General features: G+C 37.9%; 1 protein-coding gene and 1 long non-coding RNA gene across 2 annotated transcripts in view; one reads left to right on the top strand and one right to left on the bottom strand.

Moving 5' to 3' along the window:
• The window catches only part of SPON1 (spondin 1), a 203,452-nt gene that overhangs the window by 167,122 nt on the left and 8,450 nt on the right, over positions 1 to 27,880 (top strand). Inside the window, exons 8-11 of the mRNA XM_030038164.2 lie at positions 25,406 to 25,607; positions 26,667 to 26,807; positions 27,152 to 27,227; positions 27,661 to 27,843. Coding sequence (XP_029894024.1) covers positions 25,406 to 25,607; positions 26,667 to 26,807; positions 27,152 to 27,227; positions 27,661 to 27,843 — 602 coding nt within the window. The remainder of the gene's footprint in view (positions 1 to 25,405; positions 25,608 to 26,666; positions 26,808 to 27,151; positions 27,228 to 27,660; positions 27,844 to 27,880) is intronic.
• On the bottom strand, positions 4,175 to 25,398 carry LOC115351467. The gene is made up of 3 exons (XR_003926817.1): positions 24,517 to 25,398; positions 23,548 to 23,644; positions 4,175 to 5,298 (listed from the first exon to the last, which is right to left on the bottom strand). It is a non-coding gene; the product is annotated as an uncharacterized LOC115351467 (long non-coding RNA).

Here is a 27,880-nt window from a genome sequence, read left to right as displayed (position 1 = left end):
TTGTGTCACACACTGTCAATACATCAAATCCTCAATCCACCAACAAAAAAACTCTTAAAGGACTAATTCTTTAAAATGCTTGCCTGAAACACTCTATGATAGCATCATGATCCTGATGGTAGTATAATCATGGTTGTTTTACCAAGTGAGATAGCAAGCTAGCTTCCCAGGATCCTAACTCTGGGCTCTCTGGCACTCAGCAGAAAACAGGACAAAACTCTTCTTTCAGGATACTCTTGAATTTACTGGTTGCCTTTTGAGGGGAGTGGAGGGGGGTGGTTCCTGCATAACTTATCTGTGCTTGGCCCAAAGTTCATATTAATTATCCAAGCCCAAATGAGTGAGACTTACAAGAAGTGACTAAAGATGAGAACCCAGTATAAGGTGTCACCCCGTTAGCTGAGAGTCAAATTAAGTCCTTGGAGAAGCTGGGCAATCAGCCTACTGCAAGATTGTAGGGACCAGGTAGTGCCGTTTTGTCTGTAAAAAGCATAAGGGAAGCAGTTAGTGGAACAGTGTGTCTGGTTTTGTCATCGTTATTTCTGAAAGTATGTGAAAATTTGGACGTTAGTCAGAAAAAAGCTGCAGAAGAGTTCCGTTTTCAGAAAACATCCCCTACTGTAAGAGGCTTAGAAACTCTTAAGCAGCTTAGGACTTAAGCTGTTCAGTTTATCCCCCCCCCCCCCCCGCAAAAAAAAAAAAAAAAAAAAAAAAAAGGTTAGGAGGTGAGCACAGCTTAAATAGTGAAAAGATTTCTGATAGCTGATCCCTCTTTAATCTAGAAAAAAAACACCCTATGAAATCCCTCGTAGCATGGAAGCTAAGGAAATTTGTGACATGGAAATTCTCACTAAAGGTATGGGGAAAAGGCTTTAACAGTGTGACTAACCTTCAGAGCAGCTTACCTGAACATGAGATGGATTTTCCATCACTTGAATATATTTTAACCCTGAGACAGAGTTGTAGGCTCTGCATAGGAATTGTGGGTTTGGCTTTTTTTGGCTGGTGTTATGCAAGTGGTCAGTCAAGGTGACAGCAATGGAATTCTTTATTTATGGTCTTATTCCCTCGAAATTTTCAGTATTTGGATTTGGTAGTGTTTGCTATGTAGTAGTTGTGGATAGCATTTTTTCCTTGCTGCCTTCTTTCTATTCACTCCAAATTAACACTTCAAAATGGACACTTTTGTCCACTTCTCTGTTCTACTACAGTGAGGTCTCTGAAACAAGGCATTTATTTTTTCATTCCAATTTCAGTTACTTTCCTAAAGCAACATTTATGTATGATGTTTCTATATCAAAGTGAACAATACTACTGGGAATTGACTGCTCTGGGTGCTTGGAAGGCTTTGGCATTGACAGGAGAGTGAGTTTGTACTTTGTTCACAGAAAGGTGGAGAGAGGATCTCCTGCTCCAGAGTCTCAATCCATCATCTTTCAAATACACTGAATATATTACATGACAAAAATCAAAGCTAATTAAACTATGTTGCCCCTGGTCATAATAGCTAGTTTAATACAGCACTGAGAAACTTCACAAAAAAGTTGAGAGTGAACAACTTCAGATACTTTCGAGGCATATTCTTTCACAGACATGCCTGCAAACTCTTTTGCAACATCCTCCAGATGTTCTTCCAGTCAATTCTTACCTTTTCTATATGGTAATTCTCACCTCTCAGTAACATCAAAAGGAATAAATCTTGGTATTTGTGCTTTCAAATGCTGTGCAAGGGTTCCCCTAACAAATGTTGGAGCGAGTCCAGAGGAGGGCCACGAAGACGATCAGAGGGCTGGAGCACCTCTCCTATGAAGACAGGCTGAGAGAGTTGGGGTTGTTCAGCCTGAAGAAGAGAAGGCTCCGGGGAGACCTTACAGCAGCCTTCCAGTACCTCAAGGGGACTTACAAGAAAGCCAGAGAGGGACTTTTTACAAGGGCACGTAGTGATAGGACAAGGGGTAATGGCTTTAAACTGAAAGAGGATAGATTTAGATTGGCCATAAGGAAGAAATGTTCTGTTGTGAGGGTGGTGAGGCACTGGAACAGGTTGCCCAGAGAGGCTGTGGATGCCCCATCCCTGGCAGTGTTCAAGACCAGGTTGGATGGGGCTTTGAGCAAGCTGGTCTAGTGGAAGGCATCCCTGCCTATGGCAGGGGGGTTGGAACGAGATGGTCTTTAATTTCCCTTCCAACCCAACCCATTCTATGATTCTATGATTTTGTGTTCCTTCACTTTACAGGTAGTGTTAGATTTTTGGCTTCTTTAAATAATTTTTTATTATATTTTGCCATGATGTCCTTCTTTTTGATTCCATTTAGAAATATGAGCTAAGTTTCAAAAGAACACAAAATTTTCAACAGCTATTAACTTCTGGTGTTAATTTCCCATTTGCTGTTACGGATGGTCCTTCTTGGAATTTAGATTAGAATTGTGCAAGTACTGGATAATGACTCCTCAAGATAAACATTTGATCTATTATTATGCATAACATAGCAATCTTACTAATCAAGAATTGACTAAAAGTCATGAATAATCTTCTTTTGCATAATCATTAGTTATATATCTAACGTATAATACAGTGTGATAGTGGTGCCAAAGTGGCATTACAGTGTGTCATAATAAGCACAGCCTAAAAACCTTCCTAAATGTGTTTTACAACAATTATAAAATGCACAATACTAGTGAGCCAATCTTTGGAGGCCTAAAGTGTCAAAAGTTGGCAAATTCAGCCTGTTCTCACTTCAGAGTTTACCTCCCAATTCCATATAGTGATTTTTATTGCTAACCCTATCCAAGTTACAGTACCAAGTTAGTTACAGCGATTACACTTAAAATCAGAGGGAGGAGGGGAACAATTACCTCCAAAACTTGTGTAAGAGTATTAATCGATTTTCACGCTGTTGTGGAGAATCCAGGATGAGGCACCGCGGACACCAGGCTGCTACCCAGGTCAATGTGGTATCCGAGAGTAACGACGCACAGTTAATGGGGCTGGAGTGCAAGGGACATTCACATAGGTGGTGGCAGACGCTGTCACGGAGAGGAGACTTACAGGCTCGGTATTTGCTCATCACAGGCACCAGCTCAGTCAGACTCACCCCTTTCAGGGGAAACCCAAGAGAAAAGAAACCAGATGGGAGCCTGCAGCGAGGCTCAGCCCAGCCCCAGGCACCAGTCCCGCTGCCCACGCAGGGTAATCACCAGCCAGCCAGGGTGGGCACTGTGCCTGCCCCCGTGGCTGCCGGGTCCTCTCCCATCTTTCCAAAACAGCGAGGGAGATTGCAGCATCTCCTCTCCTTACAAAGGCTGCAACAAGGCAAGCTGCTAATTCTTGCCCACATCTTGAGCAGTCGGTGAGCCCTTGCGTTTCCACTCTGGTCACCCCTAATAACGTGTGGGAGGATGGTCTTGGCCGGGCGCCTCTCATGGATTCATCATGGAGTTAAATAGCTTTTCTTCTACTCTGTTGTCAATGCTGGTCAATGAGGCTGTGACTCCTGAGGCCAGTCGTACCTCATTAAGTAATGTTTCAAGCTCTGTATAGACTGAGGGCATGGAGTGTGTAAGCCTGTGTCTAAATCTGACGGTGATGCCGAAAGCCTTTGGTCTATGACACCAGAGATAAGACGGGAAATATAACTGGGAGCTTTTCTTCTGCTTAGGGAGAAGAAAATAGAGACTTCTCAGTGCAGATCCAGTGGGCACAAAGTGCCTCCCCAGGGAGAGTTCTTTGGTTTCAGCCATAAGTTCAGATACAGTAAGTTAGAGTAGGGGCTGAGACAAGTTGCTAGCCCTAAGCAGGGAAGGATACAATGACACTAAGTAATTTTCTGAAATGCTTTCTGTTAATTACATTTAACGCTAATATACTTTAACATACTGTCATCTCCCAGTACAATATAATGCTGTGGAAACTATATCCTGCCATACTTCACTGTCTGTTTTTTATCATAGAATCACAGAATAGAATCATAGAATCATTTAGGTTGGAAAAGACCTTCAAGATCATCCCTCTCCTCAGTTCCTATATGTGCCTGCTCTTTGTTACTGTCTGTCTGTTGGTTTTTTTTCTTTCCTATCGCTCGTCTTCATTATCCTCCAATCAGTTTCTTATCCACGGCACCAGCATGCAAAAAACTCTCCTGAGTTGTTGCGTGCAGGCGACAGTTTTGGGTGATCTTTGTGAACTAGTTTTATGGTTGCCTAACCGAGAGCGCAATATTGGTAGCATGAGAAGGAGTGCCAGACCAAGTAATAAAACATTTTGCTGTTGCTTATGCTTGTATTACCAAGTTCCATGACTGAAATTCTGACTTTAAAGTACTCGCAGGGAATGTTTTCTTCCTTGAGCGTAATGATATTAGTATACAGCATGCTGTCAAATGAAAGTAGTTTTTCTTACCTTACGTGTATAAACAAGAGCACAGCTCATTGCTCCCCTCCTCTCAGCCGTGTTTCAGGCAGAATCAAATTTTACTTTCATACCCAGCTGCAAATCATTGGCCTTTGGCAGTATGGAGGATAAAATACAGCAAATACAGATAGTACAACTGGTATACAAATCTGCATATCTGGCACGTGTAAAATAATCAAGCCATGACAGAATAATTTGGGGATAAAGAAGGCAAGACTTTTAAAAATAGTATGCACCAAGTTCCACAGGAGCTAATACCTTTAAAAACCTTGCCTTGAATTCTCTTCCCTAAAATATATGGGGGGGGAAGGGGGGGGGTCTGTATTCATTATCCCTTTATTTCTAATCCAGACACCTTTACTGTGACATCCCACTTTTTCATTCAACAAGCACTTTAATCTAAATAAGAGCTTCCTGGGATAATCCACCAGAAGAAAATAAGCACAAATCCTGATCACTTAGTCCCACTCCATAATGTGAGTTACAGAGTCAGTCACCAGAAGAAAAACGGGACCCTTTGGGGAGGTGTGGGGGAGAGTCAGTTGTCGGGCACAGGAGAAGCTGTCAATTCCACATCTTGGCATGAGCCGGACTGCCTTTAATGTGCTGAAATCCAAGCCATGTAGTGTTGTCAGGGCACTGGCTGTTTTTACAGCTGCCTGTTTTTTCACGGTCACTATGTCCTCTGTGATTCCTTACCATCAGGGAAAGGCATTATCATACGTGTAACTTTCTTTTATATAACAGTATGTTTGGGGTGATGGTTGGGGAGTAGGAGAAAGCAAATTCTTCAGGTGGATCTCTGATTTTCCAAAATGGCAGGACCTCCAAGCCAAGACACCGCATCAGAACAAGGAATATAATTTCACCATATAGTTCTCAGCTCTCTGGAAAAAAAGAACGGAATTGAAAATGGATAGTTGGACAGGAGTCACACATTAATAGACATCTCTCTGGGTAGTTTCTGACATTTCAAAAACATGTCCCGTATAAGTATATGGTTCTTTCTTAATATTGGCGAAGGGAGAAGTATTTGAATGGTAATTGTTTTGTCTAATCAATTTTTTGTAGTTCCTGTAAACCAGGAAGGCATTCAGCCCTATGCAACAGTGCGGAATATGGACTTCCATGTACATATAGCTTAACACTGATAAATGCAAACATGGATCAGACGTAGGATGGAAATTATTCTCCAGTATGTCATGTATTCCATTATTAAACACTCAGACCTTATAGATTATTAAATACTGGTACAGATAGTATGTCTTTCCAGGTATTCTCATGTGTTCATTCTGGCTTTTCCTGATACATAAAAAGGCAATCTTAATTTGGAAAAAAAAAAAAAAAAAAAAAACAACAACAAAAACATTGAAAAAGTATCTTTAACTTTCTGTCCTAAAACCTTTCAGATTCTAAAAAACTGGCAAGACAACCCCACTTCCCTGCATAAATTAGCTGCTTATTTCCCATTCCTTTCCTGCCAAAGTTTCAGTCTGCAGCCCTAGTTAGGAGAAAGAATATGTTTGGATAGGGGTCTCCAGCAGTATGATTGTAATTATTACTAAGAACCTCATGTGTTTTCTAATTATTAATTTTTTTCAGTTTTTTTAATTATCTTAGATTAGTAGGTCAACCTATAGGCAATATATTTCAATGCAAAAATTTAAGATATTTTATCTAGGAAACTAGCATAGTGAGAGTACCTGACATTCAAAGGTTAGTTATTTTCTGAAATATTCACCAGCATTACTTTTCATACTCCTCTCTCATTTGTTTTTTTCTTTTATGCAAAAACGCCACTGCTTTCCAACCTTTTTACCTCCTCAGTCCATTCTCAGTTACAACTAGTGCACATTGAAGTGATAAACATTTTTTTGATTATAATTCTGAACTATTTGAAGTTTGGAAAATTATCCTCTCCTTCCTTATGTCTCTCCTGTTTCCATTTCATCTCTCCATGTTGCTTGTGCGAGTAGTCATGGTCCTGTGGTTTTGCTGTGCCTCTTGACTGTGTGCAGAGCTTAGTCTTTTTCTCATCCACTTAAGCAGCTCTTCCCCATTTATTTGGAGATTACCTGAAAACACTCCAGTAAGCACTCGAAAGTGAAGCTTAGCGGAAAAGGAGGCCTATTCTTTTATACTTCAGATGAATAGCACAATTTAGTCCAAACAGTTTGTAAGTTAGTATGGTTACCTCATCATCCCCTACAAATTATCCCATCAATCCCTGTCCATTTCAAGTTTTACGTATCTTTGATATCTTTTCTCTGACTACAAAGATATTAGGGCTGTTTTTCCTGGCTTGCAGGGAGGATATCATAAAATGCAACAGGATGTTCCCAAGTATGGTTTTCAGCATCGAGACAGATAAAATGACTAAACTGGGCAACAAAGTAGACTGTTCCAGAAATCAAACGAAGAGGATTCTATAGAAAGGTGATGGGAAATGAAAAATGCTCTGATCCAAAATACATTTGAGTTGATGGATCATACTAGCTGGAGAAAAAAATGCTGACATACTCTTTTGCATTTTTCTTCCTTTATTCTTGAGTGAAAGCTCTTTCAGTCTTTGCTTTCTTCCAGAATTCTTTTGCCACAATTTGAGCAAAAAATGTTTTTTGAATGTTTTGATCCTGCAGTGAATTTGCTATGATCAATGAGTCTTCATTACAGCATTTGGGAATTGAAAGCCAAGCCACAGAGGAGTAGGGAATTTCATCTGTTTGGGGTTTCAGTGTTCGTTTGTTTTTCATTTTACTTCCTTTTTACTTACATTTTTTACTTTTTGGGTTTTTTTACTTTCCTGTAATCTTCTGCTATTCTTGTGCCCACAAAACGTCTCTTCCTTAAAGTAGCCTCTATACTTAGATCATTGAATGATTACTTAGATGTTGTTAGATGGACAACCACTTAAGTCAGAAATGGAACTCTTCACTGTCTTCTGAAATGTAATAAAATAACTCCCTCTCCTTATCTTATGCTTCATTGTGAAAGACTTCAATTTATTGTGTCTGATATTCTACTCTTTACAGCTCACACAGCCTTAATGTGGTGGTGTCTCACTGATAAATATCCTTGTGTAAAAGGTTATGTATACAGTTGTATACTTAAAAGAAGTCTTCAGCAGTGAAAACAGCTTTAATAACAATTTGTAACTACATTAATGTTACCAATATTATCTAATCAGTTCCATCCGATGGCAGAGAGCTGAAACATGAGCATTATCCATGTAAACATGATGTGTTGCTGAACCCCTGTGTTGACATTCTCACATGTTGCAACTTTTGTGAACTTCACAGAGAGAGGCTAATTTACAAAAGGACATTGAAAGGCATTTAGGCAACCATTTGCTGTAAACACCTAATTCCCAAACCTTCTGTTCCCGAAGTGTTTACATACTTAAATAGCTATTAGTAACATTACTAAATGCATAAAAATACAACCAAAGTTCAGTGTTCCCAAAGCTCACTACATTTTCAAAAGGGTAAGAGGACCTCTATTAGGCAACAGATCACAACTAAACCATATTTACTTCCATAATTTAGTTGTTGCCCTGCCTGTTTTATCAGTAAGGGACTGATCTTCATATAAAACTTTTAAGTCAGCTACACACCCATGTGGTCAGCAAAATAAAGGTGGAGAAGACTTTCCTGGTACTTGTAAGATCTAGGTTTAATTCTCTTTTCCTCCTGATGAGATTTGAATGGTAACGCCTACCTCTGAATGTAAAATTCAAACCAGCAATCTACACAGTGAGAGCCCTTTACTGTCACATATCATGTTCTTCTAGCTCAAGCCTTGATATTTTGCATGGAATAATTAAACATTTATTGGCCAGAGAAAGAAAGCAATCACTAGGATTTTTCCCTCCAGAAAAGGGAGGAGAGACAGAAGAGTTCTCTGAAAGAGATTAATCTCTAAAATGTTTGGTAAAGACTGAGTTAACCAGCTTTGGAAGATGGGGAAGGGGTAAGTGTGGAATAAGTACACATCAGTTGCATGTTCTCATTAGTCAGAAATCACTCTGACACTACTTTGTGGCACCTATGCAATGACAATAGCTTTTTCAGTTCCCTGGCTGCCTTGGAAGAGAAACTGTTCCTGGCCAACAAAAATATTTTGTTCTATTTCCAGGTTTTTAGCCTTTTTTTTTTTTTTTTAAACACCTTCACATTACCTAAAATAGGATGCATGAATTAGGTGATTTTTGAAAATTAAACACTTAGATTTGTCTTCTTTATTGACTGATACTTACTGAATTCAACTTAAAAAACAATGTTTCTGTTCACCCCAAAATGCACTTTAAAAGTAAATGATAATTTGCTTAGGTCTACTTGAAATTGATTTTCCATTACTTGCTTAATTTCTCTGTGCTGGAAATAGGACAAAATTACATACATTTGCATTACATTCATAATAAATGGAGTAGTGTTTTAGAATGAAGATTTCAAGTAGACTTTTCCTTTTGTGTTGTCCTATAAAATAAATATGTTATTTGAGGAATCTAAGATTTTCTGAAAGTCTTTCAGAAGTAATCTTTTTTAGGATTTATGTAATTGATCTTTATACCTATCTACCTGGAGAGTTTGAGAAATTAATTTACCTATTCATCTATTTGAATTATCTATTCTATTCTAAACTGCATATGTGGATACGTGTCACAACTAAAGCTGGCATTTTTCCTTTAATAAGAAAGACCTATATTACAAAATATTTATAGGCTATATTCAAAATAAGTACCTTGTTGTGCTACCTACATTTGGAGTAATTTGTTTTGGAGAGCTTAATGCGGAGACTGTTGAAGGAAAAAGAAACAGATGTGCAGAGCAGCTTCATGGCCTCGATCAGTGATCTTACTAGAGGAAAAAAAAAGATTTTTGTTTCTCCCTGTTTACTTGTTGCCTCTGATTTTGGTAAAACCAAGCTAGTGTCAACAACTTGCTTATTCCCTAATATCATGCTTTAATTTTGAGATGGTTCGCTGCAGTTAATTATTATAAATATTAAGGTTAAAGTAATGAAGCAGTTTATGCCAGCTACATTTTTCAGGCATTTCAGATAGGGTTGGTATGTGCTGAAATTACGTGGGACAGCAGCACAGGTCTGAGCCAGCGAGAACAAAAAGAGCAGAGAAGGTGCAGCTGCGCAGCCTTCAGACAAGGCTAGCCCCCGACATGTGTTCAGTCCCTGGCACAAACTCACACCAACACCTTTGCTGCCAAGTCTTGCATCAGCTGCTGCTTGAATGCACCAAAATAAAACCACCTCAACCGCCTACATGCTATAATTGCACCTTAAATGACCTTTCTACAGAAATGCCTTGGGTTTTTTTGGTTTTTTTTAAAATTCTGTAGGGAATGCTACACTTTTTGTAGGGCCAGAAAGTACATGACTTGTTCAGAGCTGGTAGTGTTTGTTTAACTGTTTAGGAAATCCACATAAGGAAAATATGGTCCATTTAGTCGTGTCATTATGAAATTATCTCCCCTGTTTGCACAGCCGTTCTCCCGGGCTGCTCTGTGCCAGCAAGAGGATGTGCCGCATGTCTCATTAACTTGCTGCCATCACCTGGGTCAGCGTGGAGCCACCTATGCACCAAACCCGAACAGAAATCCTCGCTTTCTGTTTTCCTCTGGAGCCAGGCGTTTGCTGTATCTAACTCAGAATCCCAATGGCAGTGCCAAATGCTGTTCTCTACTAAATCTATATTAATCAGCATTGAGAGGGGAAGATTCAAATCAATGCACCTTTCAGCTTTGATAACAGAGAGGCTTTAGATAAAAAAATAATTAAATGCCCAGAGCCCTGGAGACTAGAGGCCTGACAACATCTGTAAGTTAATTCTGTGAATTAGTCTTCCTAGAGCATCTTATTAAGGGTTGATAGAATTAGTCACAAGTACCACACCAAACTCCTCATAGCATACAAACTAAAGTTCATTGAAAAGTACCTACTAACTTTCTTTAATCAACTTCAGTAGACGGGGTTTTGAATTTTGCTGTCATTCCAGTTCCTATCCAGCCACTTCTTAAAATATATCATATGCAATGAAATTGTACCTGTAGTTCTTTTAAAATATTATGTAGTCACAAAAGTTTTGTTTTGTGTGATGTCTAGGTGAGTAAATACTGAGATTAGTTGCCCATTTTCAGTTGATGTAACTCTTTTGCAATCCCATTACGAATGCTGAAATGATTTCCTGTCCTGCCATGCAATGCACTGCCCGTAAATAGCTGATATTGGTATCAGAATGTAATTTATAAAAATATACATTAGAAATGAGTAAATTATTCAATTGCTTAATTAATCAAGTCCTCAGACTACCCATCTGAGAATTAAAAAAAAGATGTTTGAACACGCATACTTGTATTTGGGTTTAACTGGCATTCTGAATGGCAAAATACTGCCATTAACTGCAATTAACCAGCTGTAATGGGCATAGTTTAAATTTTATTTGTTGTTTTCTCCAAAGTGATAAGAAAACCTCATATCATAGTCCTTTAATCATCTATCCACTGTATATCATTAACATTTGATTATACAAATTGCTTATAAACACAGTTCCACCTAATGATTTGAAAAATAAATCATGCATGTATAATTTCACCTAGTGTGACTAAGAGTCAGCAGAGGGTTATATAGAAATAAGGAAGCTTATTATTTATTGCTACTCCTTGTATTCCTTATAATGCTCATTTTTCTTGCATACTTGTTAGACATTTTCTCCTAATTGGTTGAATGCTGCATTTATCTTCCACTTCCTCTGTACTTTTAAGAAAGTAAGGTTCAGATATTTTCTTGCTTTATACGTTTACGTATCCTTCCATAGCTGCATTTAACCCATTGAACCCCTTATGACGTGCATGTGGTTGCATTACCTTTAAGTTTCTTTTAACAGAGAAAAGTGAGTGTAGTTAACTCTCTTGTTATAAAAGAAAAGTGTACTATAAAGCCAAGCAGCTGTTAAATCTCTTAGTGAGGAAAGGGTGAAGACATCTGAAGGACTGGGACATTACTTTAATGAAAAGAAAATAAGGTAGGTCACATAGGCAACTATTTGTTATACTGTGGGTGTAACTGGTGACTTCAGAGCGTTTGTGAGAGTGGAACTTCGGTGGCTCTGCGTTTAGGGAGCTGGGATGTGAAAGGCACACACAGAGGAGCTCACAGCCCTGTTCTAAAAAAAACCCATGCTATTTTGGACACCAATAATGTTTTGATGTTACAATAGATTTTTGAAAGACATTTTCTTTCCTTTAATACAGTAGCAGAACTGTGAATAGTATGGCCCCTGCAGAATATATTACATATTGAATCATTATATAGAATGCATTATAGAATTAATAGCAGTACTAACGCAGAAGCAGCAAAACAGTACTGTAAGGCTCCATGGAGACATGATCTTTACTCACAAAGTTCAATATTCCTTCAATTTTAGAGTATTTTCTTTAAAAAAAATCAATTAATATCTATAGTACAGATAAATTCTTCTGTCAGTGTGCATGGTAATGCCATTAATGTTAGTTGATTTACTCCAAAGCTAAGGTGCAAATAATTTCATTGGTGTGTAACTATTCATTTAGCATATGGGACAATTTCATACATTTGACTTTCCTCATGTAAGTAGTTACATAAATATGATTTGTGAGAGTACAGCCTCTCTCCATACAGTAAAGTGGATAGCACAAAAAGTTCAAAAAGAAAAACTGATCAAAAACGAAGCTTAAATAACTAACATGCTAAGACAGTGTCAAATTGTTGCCTGAAGCAAACCTTAACGACCATTTTAGGGATTCTTGGGGGCGGGGGGGAAATAGCTTATGTTATGTTGTTAACTGCATTTAATACCTTACGATATCAACATATCTTTGACCACACTAGTGTGAACATTACTTGGCTAACACATGGTTGGGAAGTCGGCCATAAAAACCAAACTAGTCGTTGCCATTATAACAGCAACATCACTGTACCTGAAGTACACTGAATTCACAATAACATGATTTCAATCAATAACAGCTGCATCCAGGAAAATAAAACTTCCAGCAAAGAAATAATTAAGTTTATACAAGCCTGTCTCATTAATAACAAGTCATCATGAACAACTGAAAATAAAAGGATATAAAATTGCCAGTAGCTAAAGCATGAAGAATTGAACCAAGGAATAGGCTGATGAACTGTCTGAGTTACAAATTTATTCTCAGTGACTTGCCATTGTAATGAAGTGGGATGAGTGAAATGTGGTTATATTTGCCATCTCACTGGATCTATGTTATCCTAAAAGAAAATATATGAGTTTTTTTCTGAAGAATTATGATGTGCTTTTCTCCTGACAGATGAGTTGATTTAAATTTTGAGATGCTTGAAAGTATTTTTTAAATCCCTAAGTGGCTCTCAACAACTACAGATATACTTTTATAAGAATAAAAGTTGTAATGTTGTATTGTATGGCCCATATTTTGCCTTAAATAGGCGCTCTGGGAATATTTTAAGAAGATTTTGTGTGAGGTATGTCTTGTCTAAATTTAAAACCCTATTTTAATTCTACAGTGAAGGCATTACAATCTCTATAGACTATGTATTTATAACCACAAACACTCTTCATAATGATAGCTACCTAAGCTATCTACATCTGTAAGAAATATGCTGCAACAGGAGCAGATCTGTAGAGTGAAACAGTGCTGAGGAAGTGACAAATTTGGGGGATGGAAGATTGCTTTGGGTGGCCACTGCACTGGGCGCATGGAGCGTGGCTGTCTGCCAGCAGCGGGACCGCAGGGAAAAAGCTCCAGGCTAGACTGATCAGAAAGAAATCAGGTCTGCACTCGGAGATTGCTCCGGGATATGAACCAAAGCACAATGGGAAATCCACCTCAGAAGTGCACCTCTGGTCTCAACTAAAACACCCGTATATACTTGTCCCTCTGTGCTCTTAGGGGATGCTGCACAGTGTCATCACGTTACAATTATTTGCTGGCATAGAATAGTAGAACGTGATTTCAGGATTTGCCTGAACAGAGGGAAATAGCATGCTCAATCATTTTCTTGTCTGAGTGAATTTGATCAATGGATTCATTTTTTTAACAAGTGCAAAATGTGGGAAATGTTATGTATCGATTACAGTTCACCTTGTAGGATACTGATTACAATACCTTGGTTTCAATTGGTTTAATTTCACTGCATGCTAAGTATTCAGATTGAAATTTTCATGCAATGTTTTACTTGTGGTTAGAATGTTATAACAGCTGTTTAACTATGAAGGTCTTGTATTGCCATCTTTTGGAAAAATGACTTGATAATCAATGAGTTGAAAAACTCATCCACATCTGACCAAGTTTAATGAATGTACAGATCTCAGTATTCCTATGATCACTTGTTAACATCTGGTAGCTCATTATTTCTTCAGAAACTGACCTTATTTGAGATGCCATGTAAAGCATAAACGGATGAACAAAAATTTTGCGAAAGCCATGGTGGAAGCCAGTGAAATGCAGTGAGAACAAAATCAGAATGCAGAGCTCAGACTGGTGGTGGGAACATTTTTGGATTGAAGCCTTTTGGAATGCAAAACAATTTCTAATAGTTAAGAGTGAGATATTATGGTGAAACTGCAGGAAGAAGTGGAGGAAAGCAGCACATATGAATTGGCATTTGCACACTGTATCATGGCCAACAGTATTACTCTTGCAAGAAGTAATCAGGACCTGAATTTATATAACACATAGACAGATGTAAATGTAAAATGCTCATTCTTTAGAGATTCCACAATAAGTGATATTTTCCTTACATTAATTACAAGTAAAAAAATTATCTTAAGTCCTAAAACTAAGAAATGGTCAAATTCCAATATATTTTCTTAGAAATTACCTTCTTTAAAGTAAAAGCTTTCATAGGAAATATAACAAAGGCAAAAAGAAGCCAGTTCTTAGAGAAAAAATACATTATCTGTATAAGAAATGCAAGCACGTCAATTAAAGTAAGTATCTTGTTCAGATTTATGTACTCAATTTTTTGGATGAGATCTCTTGCTTTCTTGCAGAGTATTTGTTATGTGGTGATGATGAAAATGCTTTGTCTTTAAAAAACTCAGGTTCCATGGTCAACTGCTCACAAGGGAACAGGAGTGTAATTTTAATAATTAACATTTCTGGGTTTAGACTTTTAAAAAATCTAGTTAGTCATAAGCTGTGATAGTTACGATAAATTCTTGTAGAACTTTCTAGGCATTCTACGGTATCTACTACTGCAAAGAGATATAGCCATAAAAAGAAATTAAAATACCATGTTCTGGTAGCTCTGTGCTTTTTTAAGTGTAATCTTTCTTTTACTAGCGTGGATGTACTATTTGAGCCTTACAGTTAAAAGTCATATTAACTTAAGTATTTTGATGACATGCATCCCAGGAAGAGAATATGATGATAGCCTGATGATTTCTGTTGCTTCCCCCCACCCCCAGATATAGTGTTCTATAAAGTATATATTTTTATTCTTGCATGGAAACATTTTATTTCAATAGTGCCACTACAGCATGTGTGTCTTGACTTTTTCTTTCTGTAAATCTCTGGAGGGTTTTTTTTCCCCACAAATCCTTACCTCTCTTGTTATCTCCTACTATCACACTGTGCTGTCTATCCCAAAATGGGGTAAAAGCCAGTATCTGTCAATCCAGATGTAAATGAAGTTTCTTTCCACAAAATGACAGTATAGTACTAGGAAATATTTTCAAAGTTTGGAGATTTTGTGTACCAAACAATTTGATGATTCTATGATTTTATAGATAGCTGGGATTAATCCAGTGAAGTTTAATATTGTCAAAAATAGAAGAATTCTAACTCCTGATCTAAACAGAAAAAGTAATGCATAAAGGACAATCTGATATACAAAAAAATATATAGGGAAAAATGCCAGTTGTGACTTTTGATAACATGAAGACAAACACATAAATCTCTCTGGAGCTGCAAAACAATTCTGAGTGCTCCAGCTTTGCATTTGGCTAATGGTTAAACTGTACTTTAGATCAGGAAACTTCCTGTGGTATACCCTTCCTTCCTGTGGTATATCCTTCCTTCCTGCGGTATATCCTTCCTTCCTGCGGTATATCATTCCTCCACACTGTTGATGTGCCGTCTTAAGGACGACCATTTTCCCTAAACCATGAGGTCATCCCCGCTTGTATGACTTGAAGGGCTTTGGAAGTTTCATAGAAGCATCAGTAAACTCCTGACAGCTGTATGCAGGAGTAATGTATGTTGAATGAGCAGTTTATGCATCAGCAGAGCTTATCAAAACACTTTTGTTAAAAGGCTTTTACTTCAAAATGAAAGCTTTCACATGAGAATTGGATCTAAATGGTAAATTTATGGTTTCACACTGAAAACAGAAAATCTTCCTAGTGTTTTTAGATTTTTTAAATACAAATTCTAAATTTTATCCAAAAAGCAGAAATATTTGTTTTACCAAAACCAAAAGAACTACTTGAAGTAAAACTCAGATAAAACAAATTTTAAAAAGCCATATAAAACAACTGGCATTTTTATCATTTTTATAATTCATCTAAATTTGAGATTGGGTGTGATTGAGTTCAAAATGCATGTATATATTTGGATAATCAATATACAATAAAAGCTTTAATCATATGAATTTCCATTTTATTAATATTTTAGGAACTTAATAAGAATGACTAAACCCAACACCATCCACTGCCCTCACAACTTGGTTACTCTATTTTAATGGCTCTACAGAGCTCCATTTAAATGAGAAAAGAACATAGTCTCTTATTTGTCACAGAAAACAGCACTAAATAATGCTGGGTTGTATACTAGCAGCACAAGGCTGCAAATTTCTACCTTAGAAATGAAGTCACATGCTATTGTAAAGTACTGTGTTTACCTGCGAATTTGTATTTGTATACATTTATTAAGTGTCGACTAAAAAAACCTAATCACAAAACTACATCATGCTTATAAAAAGAATTAATGTCTTAAGTGTTATGTGTATTATTGAGACTTACGGAAACTTCATTGTTTGACAGATGGTCTGACACCCACATTAAGAAATTCATAATTCAATCTCAAAAAAAAAGTAAGGAAGAACATATGTGTTTGTTGGAAAAGAAAAAAAAAAGTGTCGATCATTTTTTTTGTCAGAGCAAGCACATATGGCAGTTCCATTTTCTATCACTTCCCATTTACTTTCTATTTAAAATTCAAATGTCACTAGGCAAGGAAAAAAGTTGGGTATTAAAACATAGAAAAGCTTTAACTAAGAACAATCACTGCAAGAACTTTATACTAATTGTTCATGGAAATTAATGGCCATCCAATTAAATCAAACTTACTCATCCCATTCTATCCTTCCTTTTGTTTTCTTTACATGTTCCTCCCATTGGTAGTTACTGTTTTATGATTATTTCCCAACCATCTGCTGTCTTTCTTTCAGGCAAAATAATCTCCCTTTATAATTTTGTGAGTAATCATGTATGCATTATTTTCATGCAATTATATGTCTACTTACTAAACCTAACTCCTCTTTCTTGTGTAAATACTCACTAACTGGAATGATTTGCTATTTAAATTTCTATATGCAAAATTTCAAACTTTCAATTGTTATCTTTTTGCATTGTTATGAATGTAAGGATAATTAAACATTTACTCTAATTCACATATCCAGACACCAAAAGGGATATATAGGTTTGATGGATATAGACGCTGAATGAAATGGCATGTGTGTTTTATTAATACAAGTGGTAAGATGTTGGACATCTTCATAGATTACACTGGGACCGGGGAAATGTAAAATGCAATGCCAAGCTTTTGACACTTGTGAAATAAATGGTTTTGAAATGCATGACAACACTGTTTTAAAATCTTTGAAAAGAATTTGAGGGAGTATCTACATTTTGTAGATATTCCAATAAATAGCCTCATAGTAATTTTTGTTAAAAATTTTTTTTATTTGCTGCAATATAATTCTCAGAATAAATTAAATTCATAGCAAACCAGGACAAACAGGGCACAGCCAGGGCTTTGTAGATTAGCCAGGTGTAAAGGAGGTGCAAAGCAACAGTGCTCTTACAACTTCCCATAGGATTTCCTTTGTAAATATAGCTGTAATTACGCTGGGCAGACAATCTGTAGTCCCAAAGCTCCTAGGAAGTGAAGAAGACAAAAGTTTCCTGAATTTGTACAGTTAGTCCTTTGGCTTTGTAGTCAGCCTGGCCTGGATAAAACCCAGTAATGCCATATATTGCAAAAAGATTCCTGAAACATGGTTTGATTGTAAATGCACAGTAAGCGGTCTAAGAAGCGACATGAAGTTATTCTAAACTGGAGCAAATGTTGCCAGCATGACGTCAGATAACCACACCTAACTGGTTTGTGACAGCCTGCAAAGAACACGCACACAAATCAGCAGTTTTCAGAAATTGCAATCCTAACTTGAGATAACTGAGAATTTTTTTCAGTGAGGAAAGCCTGTTCACATTTGTTAATCATATCATTAAGGTATACCCATTCTGAAGGTATTAAATCAAATAGCTGGTATATTAATGAATAATATATCATTATTATCTGAAGTAGCAATCCAGGTATGTTTAGATGACAATGTGAAAACATCTGAAAGATGTGCTGCGCAAAGTCCCTTCCTTTTGTAATGCTTTTTAAAAATACTCAGCTGAATGATATTTTAGAACAGCATTTGTTCTGAGTAGCGGTTTTAATGTCAGTGGTAATGATGTAATCCCTTAGCTATGTATGCAATTACATATCCATCTCTTTTTGCTGGTTATAGGCAACTTTCCCACTTTAAGAGCTTACATACAGCAAAGTAAGAGGTGGTTATGCAGGCCTTTTTTGTAGTCCAAAAGGTAAATGTATAAGAATTTTTTATTCTTTTGTTATGAAATAAATATGGCTTGCTTTATTCTTTTGTTATGAAATAAAATAGCCAAACTTTTACTGTCACCTCCTCTGATTTGGTGCTCAGAGACAAAACCAGCCTGGCATTAAAGCGCCGTTCAACTTTTTATATGGATGTCAGTCAAATTTCATTGACTCAGTGTTCATTTTGTTGTAGTTTCCTTTTCCCTGTTTTTTGGGGGGACATGCACATATTTAAATTATTCATTAGGTTAAATGCTTACCTGCCCTGCATTTAAGCAGAACTTAAGAAGGATTCCCTCCCTCCTTCTGCACAACTCTGAAATTCTGTTTTTATGTTCAGGTGCTGATACCTGCGCATAAAACTTTGTTGTCCATGTAATGGTCCTAATGCTTTTGCATCACTTCATAAATGGTTTTCTTAATAATATATGTCATCTAAATATGCCATCTAATTTGTTCTGTTAGTTGCAGACTTCTAGGAGAGTAGTACTTTCCATTCAACTTTAAATCTTAATTTTCTTAATTTCTTTTCTTTGAAGCTAGTCCACTTTTCAGGATGTTATGATTTTAAAGTTTATTCAATAAACCAGATGTTGTGTAGGTGCTGTTGGTAGGCAGGAGGTGCAGAGTTGGAAGTTCAAGGGTGTGAAATATGTTTCATGCTCATAATGTTATTTGTATCAATAGCAAATAGTTCTAAAGATGAATAAATCAGAGTATTCCTCCTGGAAAGTGTTTATGTGATGTAGTATAAGCCTCTAAAAAAGAATGATGTCACTTTTGCTGACTAGAGGTATAATAGGCAATTCATTTACTATTTACCTAAAATACACAGTTTTCATGGTCTATGTAATCAGCTAAACTCCCAGCTTTAAAAAATAGTGTTTTCACATCATCAGCACCACCTAGAACTGACACTAAACCAGTAGCAATGTGGTCCACAGTGCTCTCAACTACCTACCACCTCCGACAGCCATCAGACTTAGACTGGCTTCTCTTGTGTTTGTTTACACCTTTTTCTTCCTGTGTGAAAAGGCTGTTGCTTTATCCTTAGCACAAGCAAGATCAGATCCCAGTATGCTCAAATGAATCTAGTATCCAGATTCTAATACTAGGCTTAGGGCGAGTATACCTTAATACAGCTCTGTGAAGAAACCTAGAGAGGTATAAGCTATTTCAAACTACCATACGCTCTATATAGTTATTAAATCCATGGAATCAATCAGCTTTTTTTCCCCAGCATAAAATATGTAAGACTACCTGAATTAGAATTTTATTTCAAACAGCTATCATAACAATTAGTATTTTACGCTCTCCTGTTCTCTTTAACATGCTCACTTAATCACATTATTTTTTATCCACAACTGAAGTCAGAACTTGGATAACCGTGAAGCACTGCACAAATTCAGTATTTCTGAAGATGTTTCAGGCTGCTGGCTTTTCCTCCACTGCTGCATAACAAGCATCTAATACATTGTTTTAATGTATTTGAAAAAATTATTTGCATTTGTGCTGCTAAAACTAGAATCACTTCTAGTAGCCAACCTGGTGAGTTTAAGAGCTAGCAAGAGATTCTCTGCACTACGCTGCACTTTGCAGTGGAAGTGCTGATGCTCTTCATGTTCAAATCTCTCCTTATATAAAAGGTTTTTGTGTTGCTGGAAAATGCTTTATGCATGGGTGAGGCAAATGGCTTTCTTATACAAATATAGTACACATAGCATCCAGCAGTAAAATTCACACTGATTCTAACGGTACAAGCTCAACCCTATAAATAGTCTTATTTGTTGAGCTTGTTAGTATCATAAAGACAAAGAGTATATGCTCAGGCTGCCTTTTTCTACTTCTTTTACTTGCATACTAATCAAATATTAAACCAAAAGTAACCTCAAAGTTTTATACTGCAAAATATTATTTTCACTGTGTCTACCCAGTAACTCTCCTCAACCACCTTCCTTACGTGTGCTCTATTACCTTTTATGGGGATATCAGCAGAAGACAACAGTATTGATTCAACACTCAAAAATACATCTTGCAGCAAGCCGAGTTTTCTGTTGCTTTGTCAAAGGCTTTCTTAACCCCCCGCCCCCAGCAGTGATAGCAACTAGATTGTCACTTAGGGAAAAAAACTTGCAAAACAAAATCATGTTTGTGCTCTTTTAGCCTAAAACAAAAAACCCCAAACACACACAAACAAAAAACCTCCCACTAACCACACAAAAAAAAAAAAAAAAAAAAAACCGAGGAAAAAGCGCATTTTCTTATGCTGCTCAGTATATGGCATCCCTACAGCTGAAGATCCAAATCATGCTAACAAAAGGAAAATAGAACAAAAATAAAGAAAAGGGAAAACATTAGGATGCAAGACACTATCTAGTACTTTGCTTCACTCTGTCCTATGTGACAGGAATTGTCAGCAGGCTGATCAGGCTTATGGCAGAAAAGTACTGTCTGCTTCAGCCAGCGAAAGCAGGATTCCCCAACCCTGTGGGGCTCTCAAGGGCGTCACCTGGAACTTACCTCATGTTTAGAATTTGCTTTGCAACTCTTATTTGCCACTGGTTTTATGCATATACACGTGTAGGGGAAGGAAAAGAGACGTATTTGTCTCTTTCTTACAGCAAATTCACCTCAGTTAGTTAGTTACAAACTTTAGGCTTCTCCTATGGGCATTACCAAACAAACAAACATGTTCAACCTGTTGCAGAAGAACACTTGCTTAAAATTTAAAAGCCTTAAAATGGCAATATATACTTGTATTGAAAGCAGATATAAAGAAGATGATCTACATTTCTATTTTATCAGGTGTATTGACAATACAGAACTGAAAAGAGATGGGGTTTAGGGTGCACTTGAGTACATTTTTACACTGGTTTCCTTCAGGGAGATCCATAGACCAATCTTAGAACACTGAGCCAGACATGTTGTTGAGTTAGATGATAGGCATGGAAGGATTTAGGTTCCTGCCAACTCCATAAATCCAACATTCATGTGGATACAGGGAAGACTTGCAATTTGTCATTTTATTAAAAAAACAACAAACCCAAAAACAAAACCCACCAAAGATCTCTATTGTATAAGCCCAATCAATACCTATCCCTACACCTAGGTAGTACTTATCAATCAGTCAACTGTGCCTTAGATCAGCCCATTTATCCTCCTTAATTACAGCAACTCTGAATGTTGGGCAACATTATACAACTCTGGTTCAAATTTATATTCATACTGCTTACAAGTGTCCACACAGAAATTAATTAATAGAATAAAGTAGCAAGTGCAACAAATGTATTTTATGATAATATATATTTTAAATACATCAGTCTTTCTTAAACATTGCATATAAAAAAAATTTTAAATGTCCAACCTAGCATGGTGTGCTGCACTGCAAAGTGTGTGCATTGTGTACATCTGTACAAGAGTGGAGGCAGGGAGAGGAGAAAAACCTGCCTCCGTTTGTCGTTTATTAATCTTCACATTTCTGTGTTAAACAGTTATGGGATAAAATACAGTACAATGGCCATAAAACTAGCTATCTGTCTTAAAGAAAGAGCAGAAGATATAGGTAATTTTTTTTGCAAAGTGCTCTGAAATTGGAAAATTATAGGAGGCTCAGGTTTACTGATACAATTTAGCACATGCAAAGGCTTGTAGGCAAAGAGTATCTCCTACTGAAGTGTTCCTTTACACAGTTTCAATATTGATATAGCTATAATTTAAATACACAATTAATTCTGATTTATATTAATAACATGATTAATATTTACTTTTCTAACAGAGCATTCAAAGCCTTAATTGTACATGCCTATCACAAGAATAACAGGTGACAAAAGTTTTCCATTGCTATGTGTCTAAATTAATCAAGTGATTTCCAATCCTCTGCCTTTAAATGTTATGATTATTGCTTGCCAATGTCATGCCCATTTATAAGAAGGGTCAGAGGGAGGATCCGGGGAACTACAGGCCTGTCAGCCTGACCTCGGTACCGGGGAAGATTATGGAACGGTTCATCCTGAGCGCGCTCACATGGCACGTGCAGGACAACCAGGGGATCAGGCCCAGCCAGCATGGGTTTACGAAAGGCAGGTCCTGCTTGACCAACCTGATCTCCTTCTATGACCAGGTGACCCTCCTAGTGGATGAGGGAAAGGCTGTGGATGTCAGCAAGGCCTTTGACACTGTCTCTCACGGCATACTCCTTGAGAAGCTGGCAGCTCATGGCTTAGACAAGTGTACTCTTCACTGGGTAAAAAACTGGCTGGATGGACAAGACCAGAGGGTTGTGGTGAATGGGGTTAAATCCAGTTGGCAGCAGGTCACAAGTGGTGTTCCCCAGGGCTCAGTATTGGGGCCGGTTCCGTTTAATACCTATATCAGTGATCTGGATGAGGGGATCGAGTGTATCCTCAGCAAGTTCGCAGACGACACCAAGCTGGGAGGGAGGGTCGATCTGCTGGAGGGTAGGAAGGCCCTACAGAGGGATCTGGACAGGCTGAGGCCAACTGTATGAGGTTCAACAAGGCCAAGTGCCAGGTCCTGCACTTGGGTCACAGCAACCCCACGCAGCGCTACAGGCTTGGGCAAGAGTGGCTGGAAAGCTGCCCGGTGGAAAAGGACCTGGGGGTGCTGGTCGACAGCCGGCTGAATATGAGCCAGCAGGGTGCCCAGGTGGCCAAGAAGGCCAACGGCATCCTGGCCTGTATCAGAAATAGTGTGGCCAGCAGGAGCAGGGAGGTGATTGTTCCCCTGTACTGGGCACTGGTGAGGCCGCACCTCGAGTGCTGTGTTCAGTTTTGGGCCCCTCGCTACAGGAAAGACATTGAGGTGCTGGAGAAGAGGAGGCTGAGGGGAGACCTGATCGCTCTCTACAACTGCCTGAAGGGGGGTTGTAGTGAGGTGGGTGCTGGTGTCTTCTGTCAGATGGCTGGAGATAGGACGAGAGGAAATGGCCTCAAGTTGCAACAGGAGAGGTTTATATTGGATATTAGAAAAAAATTTCTTTACTGAGAGGGTTGTCAGGCATTGGAACAGGCTGCCCAGGGAAGTGGTTGAGCCACCATCCCTGGAGGTATTCAAAAAGCGTGTAGACAAGGCACTTCAGGACATGGTTTAGTGGGCATGGTTGATGGTTGGACTCGATGATCTTAAAGGTCTTTTCCAACCTAAATGATTCTATGATTCTATGACTGTGTATGCCTTTCTTGTCTTTTCTGAGAGCATGTGTGCACAGAACATTGAAATGTAATATCATGCAATACATACCAACTCACTTCGTATCAGCTCAGGTGCCAGATGCGGTAGGGAGCGGCTCCACACTGCCCTTGCTTTTCCCCTGCAAGAGCTGACCTGCGTCTCTGTTCTGCAATGTCCATATTAGACATATTCTTAATGTAAAGATCAGGTATACAAACACACATTTCTTTTATCTTTACTGTGTACTGTTTAGACTTCTGCTGTGTACTGGTTTTAAATATAAAATGCCTATAGGGAATTCTTAGAAACCCCTATAATGCAGTAAATCCTTTAGTTAATTGAAGTCAGTCAGCAGGCTTTTTAAGACTAATCACTGCTTGACAAATATATCAGGATACTGTATTCACAGAGCAACGTTGATACCGTCATTCATTATTTTATTACTTTACATTAGACAAATTGTTCCATTGAAATCAGAGTTCTATCTGTCATAAAAAAAAAAAAAAAAAAGTCATTTTCATCTCTTTCTGGGAAAGGCAGGATTAATGTAATCAAACACTCAGAAACTCTTCTACTCAGAGTCAATGTAAGATAATTTGCACAGTAGAGAAACAACTTCTAACAGAAGTGGCCAGAACAGTTTACCCATTAACAAACGCCTACTTCTGCAAGTTGCCTCTTGAAGGGGGACTAGCTACACTAACTTTTAGACATCTTACATTTGAAACTGTGTGATAACTATGCAAAAACATTGTCTTTGGGCTGTTCTGTTTTTTCTAATGTGCTGGGAGTGCTATGAGCCAGAAAAAATACACAAATGAAATACCACATTTTTACAGGGATGCAAGCATTTGTGGGAAGAATAAACTCCTTGTGACTAGGGAACAGTGTATGTGCATTATATATATATATATACAGCTACCTAACTCAAAAAGGGAAGACGAATAACACTGTAAAAAAACTTACATTAAAAATAAACATGGTCTTTAGATGCTCATAAAGCAGTGTGTTTTTGCATAAAAATTGAAAAAAACCCACCAGCTTGACTCTGTATTGACCCAAGTCCTGTAACCGAAGAAAACTTGGGTTGACATCAGACCAGTATTTGGTAGAGCAGAATTGCCAAAGTCGTATTTTAAATAACTCTGCATTTCTTGTTGCTCCTAAGAAAGATGCCATGAAGAGGTCCAGCTTTTCATCTGTGAACAGAAACCTCCAGTTCAGGCCTGATTTTATTCTCCATTTGCATAGGAATGTGATAGTTGCTCGTCAGCATCGCAGAGCACTGCATGATTCAGCACAATTTCTTCCTAAGGGACTGGCTGACAAAGGCTGGATGAATAGAGGCGTTTTCACATACACTGGCAGAAACTTGCAAGAGTCTTGGCTGAACTCTCTAGGGCTGGCAATGGCCATTAATCTCTCACTTACATGAGCACTAAAACTCTATTAATGAGTGCTTTTCTGCGCACATAAACACAGTAGCACTTCCAAGCACTTTTGGCATTAGAATTTGTATTCTCTTTTGGGGGGTGAAAAGTATCCCAGCAATCAAAACGTCAGGTTATTTCTCTGCTATTTTACTTCAAATTTTTGTAAGTGTCGTGACAGATTTTTTTACTATTATTATTATTATACAACAGACATAAGCATGCTGCTGCAGCTCTTTATTGCTGCATACCTCTCACCCATTAAACTGTAATCTCCTTGAACGATGTCAAAGCTGTTTCTCAGATGGTACACAGAGACTAAAACTAGAGAGTGCTGAGCAGCAGTCCTCTCCCTGTCCTACTTCTCTGTCTCGACATACAAAGACACAGTGTCATGACAGTGGTCAGTATTTCCCAGTTTGAAGCACCAGTTTCATCTCCCTCTAGCAGCAAACTTGAATTCAGTTGTTAATATTCTTCCTATGGCTAATTTGCAGGAGAGCTGCTCCCTCTGCTGAATTTTCTGTCGATCGTCACCGGCACCTGATGTCCTTCCTCACCATGCTCGGCCCCAGCCCGGACTGGAACGTGGGTCTGTCTGCCGAAGACCTCTGTACCAAGGACTGCGGCTGGGTTCAGAAAGTCGTTCAGGATTTAATACCCTGGGATGCTGGCACAGACAGTGGCGTTACCTATGAAGTATGTGGACTATTTGTAATATATTCAAAACATAAAGTTTACCTTAAAGCAGTGAAGAATGAAAGCTATTTGATCCATGGTAACGCCATATATGCCTTCATACTACTCTAGTAAAAATTTTGCTTATAATGAATTAAAAGTCATTTAGACAGATGCTAGCTACAGTTACTGTCAGTCATCGTGTCTGAATTCCCTGAGCATTATTATTAATGGGATAATATTACATTCACCTGGGGTATTATTAAATATAAACAGAGGACTTAGTTTGCTCAAAACTAAGCATTAAGGTGTCCAACCCCTTTGATACAGAACTGTGTGCCATCAGCAGCCACATCAACTTAAGTTTTCTACTGGTTCAACCCAATGCCAAGTATTCTGTTTGGCACAGAAAACCTAACTATTCCTTACAGCGGGGATTGAAACTCTGGACTTGTCATCACCACGAGACTCTAAAATCATCCATTTTCTCTGTCTCCATCACTCTCTCAGTCTAGGAAGAGAATCACATCATCCTCAGGTAAAGTCCTGGTTTTGACCAAATGAGTTATGTCAAGTTAATGAACTAGTTAGGTCTCCATAGGTGACAAGCATACCTACACTATGTGTCTATACAGACAGTATAGACAGCTGAAATTAGACAAGATTAGTCACATCCTCAAATACCACACATATTCCTTTTTCAGATGACTGAAGATGGTTGTTTTCTTCTTTCACACCTGGTCTCTTTAGAACCTAAGGAATTTCTCCAGTTATAATGCAGCTCTGGAGGCATATTGAATAATGTTTTTTACTAATGTAGTTATCTAACCACACAACAAGGCATACATTTTATTGTGAACCCAGCTTCAGGGCTGAATCCCAAAGTGTTAGTGAAGTGCTTCCTGCCAAAAACACCCAAAACACCACCTTACCAGTAAGTATGAATGTACTGAGTTCCATCTTATATTGGAATTTCCCAATTTAGCATTTTGGAGAAGTTTTAATTTCTGCAGATGATTTGTACTATTAATAATAATTATTAGTTTCTTTTTTTAACTTTTTTTTTCTTTTTGATTGCAGTCTCCTAACAAACCTACAGTGCCTCAGGAGAAGATCAGACCACTTACAAGCTTAGATCATCCTCAAAGTCCATTTTATGATCCAGAAGGAGGATCTATCAAGCTGGTAGCCAGAGTTGTTATTGAGAGAATTGCACGCAAGGTATAATATATATATCTAAAATTGTCAAGCAAGCAAAAAACCCCACTTCATAAACTAAAAAACCAATCCTTCCTTTCCCCTCCCCTCAAATCTACACTCCTTAACCTACCCACAACAAAGATAATAGCAGAAAAGAACTAAAACTGTTTTAAGGTATTATTTCTCCTACTTCTGGTAATCACTGTATCTGCTTAATTGGGGATTGTTTTTAAGTATGCATAGGAATTAGAAGAGAAAAAAGTGCTGCAGATGCAATAATGCCTCACAGTATACTGTTTTAGCCCCTCTCGCTGCATACACGTATGAGTTGCCTGTATCCAATCTCCACAATAATTTCTTTGCAGGGGGAGCAATGCAATATCGTACCTGATAACATAGATGATATTGTGGCAGATCTAGCACCAGAGGAAAAAGAAGAAGGTACATTTTGAATCAGTTTGTGCTGTACTAATTTATATTTTGTTCCCTTCTCCACTGTTATTTCTAGATAAAGTACAAAACTGACTTAGGAGCAAAAGTCCCGCTCAGTGACAAAAAGTGATTTAGGTTTTTATCTTTTCTGGTATCTACTATTAGCCTTCCCTTATACAGCAAAGAAATTGCATGTATACCTGGAAGATGACAATAACAATAAAAGCAATAAAAGAGAGAAGTCTTTTGGGGTTCAAATTTTTTTTTTTTTTTTTTTTAAATGAAAGTTGGCAATTGGTCTTTTTTTTTTTTCTTTTGGGCTAAAATGTAGAAGATAGAATGCAGGAGGAAAGAAAGTATCCTATTAGCATCTAAAGTAACCACCAAAGAGAAGCAAATGGAAGACAATTTCTAATATTCACTGCCTTTTCTTGCTTTTTAGATGATACCCCTGAGACCTGCATATATTCAAACTGGTCCCCATGGTCAGCCTGCAGCTCTTCTACCTGTGAAAAGGGCAAGAGGATGAGGCAGAGAATGCTTAAAGCTCAGCTGGACCTCAGTGTACCCTGTCCAGATACCCAAGATTTTCAGCCATGCATGGGTCCAGGCTGCAGCGATGAAGGTAATCAAGAGGAAAGGGTGGAGAAGAAAACCTTGTA

Source organism: Aquila chrysaetos, chromosome 16, assembly GCF_900496995.4.
Source record: "Aquila chrysaetos chrysaetos chromosome 16, bAquChr1.4, whole genome shotgun sequence".
Lineage (NCBI taxonomy): Eukaryota > Metazoa > Chordata > Aves > Accipitriformes > Accipitridae > Aquila > Aquila chrysaetos.
Note: the sequence above shows the minus strand (reverse complement) of the source record. Positions and strands in the feature narration are given on the sequence as shown.